Source organism: Opisthorchis viverrini (assembly GCF_000715545.1).
Source record: "Opisthorchis viverrini unplaced genomic scaffold opera_v5_19, whole genome shotgun sequence".
NCBI classification, from domain to species: domain Eukaryota; kingdom Metazoa; phylum Platyhelminthes; class Trematoda; order Opisthorchiida; family Opisthorchiidae; genus Opisthorchis; species Opisthorchis viverrini.
This window is the reverse complement of record NW_008751675.1, coordinates 2125694-2131843: the sequence shown is the minus strand read 5'-3', so window position 1 is coordinate 2131843 and position 6150 is coordinate 2125694. Positions and strand designations below refer to the sequence as shown.

Sequence of the window (6150 nt, the reverse complement as noted above, 5' to 3'; positions counted from 1 at the left end):
TGACGCCATAGGTGTCTCAAATTAGCAAACGCGGCCCGAGCCTTGCAGATTCGTGCATTCACCTCATCTATCACACTACAATCAGAACAAATACGACTTCCAAGGTACGTAAAACGCTCCACAACCTCCAGTGCCTCTCCCTGAATTGTAAATGGCGTGTTCAGTGACTGCACGTCCACAAGCATGACCTTACACTTTGTGGCCAATGAAACTTCCAATAAAAAACACCTTACTTTCTGGTCCAGTTCAATGTCTATTTTTGAAATCAATTTTTCGAATACTATTCGGAGGACTTTGCTTTCCTAATGATTGCTGATCACGTCCTGTTGAATGTCACTTCTGTAGTTCAGGCCCTAAGCAAAGACAGACACCACCCCGCCCCATAAGGCTGCCACTTACTCGAATCTGCACAACAGTTTGTAATAAAGAGTGATTAGCGTAGGGATGTGGTACGTAAATGCTTTTGTCTTCGGTAATTGCATTCCCAACTCGAAGTGCAATGGCAGTTTAGGGTGTATTTTCTCCTATCTTGTCTTCTTTTGTTATTTACCACCGAATGCTCGTCAAGGCTACCTCGCTGGTAGACACCTGATAGATCTCGATGACTCGAGATGGCTCAGGGCGAAGATACTGCCTGGAAGGTCCGTGATTCAAATCCAACCTCTGCATCTCGAGTGCTCCTGTCCAACGTTGGGCAATCTGGAGTATCTCAACCTTGGTGCTTCCTTGAGGTGGTATGACAACTAGGCACAGAAAGGGCATTACAGCTTAACGATCAGATCTCGATGGTCATGGGACGAATGCGGCATGGTTGAGTATCAACACTCAAGGATGTTGATAGAGCCCATCCAATAGCAGTCATACCTCATAGCTGTCGGCTTCAAGGCCTAGCTGTCCTCCATAGAAGTAGGATGGTTCGACATTAGCGATCTACTTTCCAATCACCAGAAATCTGATATCTGGAATGTATCCGGACTTCCTGTACACTGTTTATGGCTGGCAAATCGAACTGACAATAAATATCTGTTAATAGATATATCCTGACTACCCTCGTCTTAGGCGCGATTCCGCACCGAAACCGCTTTGCCGCTCGCAGTTAGGCGCTGTTACGGCCACACGCGATTGGTCGAAAGATCGGGTCGCTTACTCGTCCAGTATCAAGGTGAGCTCTGACTGGGCGAAAGTGTGGATCTAACAGCCAATCATAATCCAGTATTCGCCGAATGTTAGTTGCCAATGCAGCTTCCAAACGAAAGTCGAAAGTTCCAGAACGTTGTCGCCGCTACACTTCATGTACGACGTGCTGGATGTGTTTTGGATGTTTAATACCCGTGCACCTTTGGTGGCTCTTTTAACGAGAGCTCCAGCGCGGAAAGTTCAGTCCGAGAACTAAGCTGAGGCATTACCGTTATTATACCACGACTGAAGCTGGTCGAGGTGGTTCCTTCTTTTGAAATGTTGTTCTTGAGAAAATCAATCGATGCGTCACCTTATGTAGCAATCGAATTCCCTTTGAGTTGATTAGTTTATCCTTTCCAGGGAATTTGTCATGTTGATTTCGAATGGTTCTAATATGATTCTCCCACTATGGATTATAAACTAGGGTGCTGATCGAGGTCGAACTGTCACATTTTCCCACAAACGCTTATCCAGGGGAGTTCCTATCACATATTTCTTTGAAATATGTGCCTGACTTTGGTCAGTTCACCCAAGAATACTTGCGCCTTCTCCGCCTCTTCGTGCAATTGGATATACCACCAGTTATTGGGATGGTCGGACACGACTCAAGAAGTCAGGATGCGGAGGGACCAGAGAAGTGAGTCTCAACGGAGTGGGCGGATGAGACCAATTCCCAAAATCCAGCAGCTTCCTTAAAGATTCTTCCCTCCACACACTTCCGGTTACTTTGCGATCCGCACTCTGCTTTTCAAACACCAGATGTGAATCCTCGAACAAAAGATATGCAGCTCTGGGGACGTTGCTCGTGGATAAATCCTCATCTTACTCTATGGTTATATCCTAACGACGCTGCTGACCGTTCGCTATGGGTAGCAACGGTCATGGATAGTCCATTCATCTCTCTACAAGAAAGTGCAGTGGAGAAGTTATATTTCCGGGACCCGTGGAACAACTACACACTACCAAGGATCACGCGGTAGTATGAAGTTACCAGAATAGCATGACCCAGACACATAAGTTAGCAGAAACGTTTGGAGCACTACAGTAACAAAGTTCTATATTACGGTTCACCCCCCGCATACGTTCTGCATTAGCACAGCGATGCTTACGTGCGTGCTCATCACATCACATCTCATATACCATACGTGCCTTCGAGAACGAATTCTGAGTTAACAAACAAAAACAACTCTGCTTGTTTCGTATAACAGAATCACGTTACTCAGAAGCTAAAGAATCCGAAAGTTGGTTCGTGGTACCAAGTTAAGAATCAGACGAATCAGACGTAGCTAAGCTTCCAGCTTTTGACCTACAGTCAGAGATAGTCGTCTGAGTGATAGGCTTCTAAACGAGCCGTCGAAAACAGTAGACTCAAACGCCGGTCCTTCCTTTACTTTATGTATGGGTGACTTGCTTTCCTCTGCGTCCTCCTTTATCCAGATAATACCCTTCCGAATGGGTAACAGGCAACGAGCTCGAGAGACCTCAGCGATTAAGGCCCCAACCTACTGACCGGAAGTTTTGAATCAAACCCAGGCATCCCGACTGCTCCTGCTTAGGCTTGTGTAACCTAAAAGTATATCAGCCCTCGTGCTTCCTTCAGCTGGCATGCCAGCTACGACCTGAAAAGGTGTTACAGCTGAACGATCATCATTATTATCGAAATACCGTCAGGTTGTCGGAGTTTGTACAATGCTACTAATGGATGTTGGGAGTAGGTTGTTGAGGCAAACAACTCGCACCTTAACCTCTGCACCTTGCGAAACGTGTGCAGTTGCACCTCACACGCTAGAAATTCGCAGTTCAAAGATAGGTCGGGGAAAGAATGGCAGTTCATATTGAAGCAATAATTGAGACAGCTGATAAATCCGGCAAAGCACACTAACAAAGCCACTCACCTCGCAAAGGATGGTCAATCGGTCGTTGGGAAGTAGACCATTGGCTTCATCCATCAAAACATCCCGCCGAATAAATTTTTTGAAGCCCCAGTCCTTTCCTTGCACAAATCGGTAGGCACGTTGACTCTCTTGGATATGGACAAAGGTAAGGCAAAGAGTGATAAAAGTGTCAATTTAGGTGCGATGCAGGGTACGGAGCGAAAAGCTTCGTTTTATTGAAAAGTTGACAGGTTCAGAAACATCCACAGCCGGAAGATCCACTGCTGACGCGGAAATGATATAAATATAAAGCCGACAGGATGAAAACAAAGAGTTCATGAGCTGTACCAAGGTCCTGGCGTCAAGTTCGATTTTTCGTGGAGACGTCATTAACCTGTGTTTTGTATGTAAAGGGTTAATCATAAGGGATTCCGGAGCAGAAAGTAAATATGCTGTGATCCCATGTTGTGTGTGTGACTGGTCTGTATCGTTGGGGTCCGTCATGTCGTCACGTTGCTCAGCGGCTTAACGTAGCCCGAGGATGTACGGATGCGCCGGACAACTCCACAGGAAACTAGGTACTCAGCCACGTTATCCAGCAGTGTGGAATGTAGCCAGACCACTCAGTCTCACACATTACTGAGAAAAAAACTGACAACTGTCGATGGACAGCGCGCCAAGTATTAAAAGACGCTTCCAACCTCAGTCTCCGCGCGGATGGCAGCTGGAAGTGGTCTGATCGGGCGTTAAAAGGGGATCACGGCAAACAGCCAGAGTGCCGTAGTCCAAATAACCGGTGCTGGGTGTAATCCTATCAGCGAAGCGATTCACAAAATACAAAAATCTGCCATGACGCATCCAGAAATGGACAGAACACTCCCATCTACAATTCAACTGGCAAGCGAACGCCCTCACAAATACAGCCAACCTGAGTGGTTTCACCACCCATAACCTCTGTGGCTAGGGAGGAAACTGAAATCCTCAAGCGAGCTTAGCCACATGGCGACGAAGGTTTCTAATCGGCCACCTTAAATGTTGTAGTAAAATGCTTATCAGGGAACAAATCACCCTACGTTTCAAAGTGCACTTCAAAGAGAGAATGCCGTCTGAAAGAGGTGCATCAGTAGTCGTCCCTTTTTTAAAAGGAAATTTGATATTTACGATTCTTCCCAGATTTTTTCCTGTGTCATCGATAAGAAAAGGTTAGACTGACCCCGCGATGCCCCGAGCACATAGCTCGCAAGCACACGTTAGATGAGAGGGTGTGAGAGATGAATTGAATGAATGAAAGTATGAGTGATGTGAACCGTCCCGAGGGTCAGCAAACTTACTGCCCCAGGATCACGGTGGAAGTATACACTCACTGTCAATCTCAAGTAAAATGGAAAAAAGAGGGAATCCGCAAATTCCAGCTATTCACACCAACATACCCATCGCTTTTGTCTCCTCACGTTTCGCATTGAGGATGGAGAATTTGAACTTCGCACGAGCCTCACTTTTTGTACCGCAGTTGACTAGGAGCAGATAAAGAGATAAATATTCCCGACTCTCCTCATCCAGTCCCTTGGGGTTGATGCGTAGACACCTAATTTGGAATTGCGAGGATAAGAATGCGCACAAGTTGTCCTAATCTACTGCTTACCATTTCAGCTTATCGTTTGGTCCACATGAAAAGAACGAGCTTTTAACAACCTCGCCCATTTCTTCGCGACAGAAACTGAAGTTGCTTATTGTCCAAATGTATTTCATTTTTGTGACTCGAACCTGGCACGGGAAGGTAGGGTAAAAAGGTTGTGTATGTATTGGCTTACCTGAGTATGGCACCAATATTCAGCTACTACAGGCGGAGTGAGAACGTCTAGCGGAGGTGGAGAACTGGTTCGGCTCACTGTAGCCACTTGCCCGTCAGTGCTATCAAGCGTGGTCCTCAACGCTTCCATAGCATGGGCTGAAATTAGGAATCGGAGATGAAAATAGTTGGTTAAAAATAACGGACTGGAAGAACATAATGTAATCGCTCTCGCCGGTAACTCCGTATGATGACAGTGTGTCAGCATCGTAACAGATCGGAAAATGGGCCTGCGCGGCGGACACCGAAACTTTGAGGCTTGTCATGGTATTCGAAACTCCACAAAGTAAGCCTCATGCTCAACCCTTAAATGGTAATCTGATACGTTCTGCCGTCCAAATAAAGTGCCTACCCGGAGTACGATGACTACGATTGCGGCGTTCTGGGGAAGATTCCCGCTAGAATGCGGGAAGCATTCTTCGCTGCCCTTGACCTAGCAAAGGTGAAAGGTGATCCCCAAACTACAGGCCAACTATTACTGGGACGTACTGCAGTTCCCTTTTTACCTCACAAGCCGTGTACCGAGGTGCGATTGATCCAGCTGCTATAGCTTCGTTCATCGGGGGTTAGGAGAATAAGGGAACGAGAGCCAAGCGTTGGAGGTGACGGTTCGTTGATGTAGAACGGTTCTGTCTGTCTGACAGAGCATGGATTGAGAGCTACGTAGTGGTGCAACACCACTATTGGCTGCGTGAAACGGCCACGTCTGTCATGGCCACCAACCATTAGTTTGTCTTGTCTCACGGTCTCCATCCGGGGAGAAGGTAGTCGCCCACGCAATTGAGTTGGCTAGCAAAGGCCTTCATGCTTCGTTGCCAAGCCATGGACTGACCGCATCCCCGTCGTCTCTATTCGATACAAGGCTGGAAGAAGATGAGTGGGGCATGACACTCACTACGATGTCTCTGATTGCTACCCAATTAACTGAGAGACAGCCGAGCAAACTGAAAAACATCAATCGTAGGCGAGGGTTTATCTCTGGATGTACAGAAGTAGGGAATCTAGTGGTTTATCAACTATAAAGCATGGGGGAGATAGCTTAGCGACCAGAGTGCGAATTTACAGACCGGAAGGCCCTTGGTTCGAACCCAGATCTGCCTCTCGACTTCCACTGTCTAGGATTTCGTGACCTGGCAGTATCCCAGCCCTCGTGTTTCCTTCGGGTGGCATGGTAGCTAGGCACCGAAAGAGTGTTACAGCTAAACGATAAAGCATGTACCACGGTACCAGCCGCTACAGTCTCAGCTG

General features: G+C 47.0%; 1 protein-coding gene across 1 annotated transcript in view; it reads right to left on the bottom strand.

Moving 5' to 3' along the window:
- T265_01773 (hypothetical protein) overlaps positions 1-5003 on the bottom strand; it is a gene marked incomplete at both ends in the record, with an annotated part of 28493 nt that extends 23490 nt beyond the window's left edge. The window contains 3 exons of the mRNA XM_009165863.1: positions 3075-3202; positions 4484-4638; positions 4696-5003. Of these exons, the coding sequence (XP_009164127.1) occupies positions 3075-3202; positions 4484-4638; positions 4696-4802 (390 nt within the window). The remainder of the gene's footprint in view (positions 1-3074; positions 3203-4483; positions 4639-4695) is intronic.
- Between the last annotated feature and the right edge of the window lie 1147 nt (positions 5004-6150).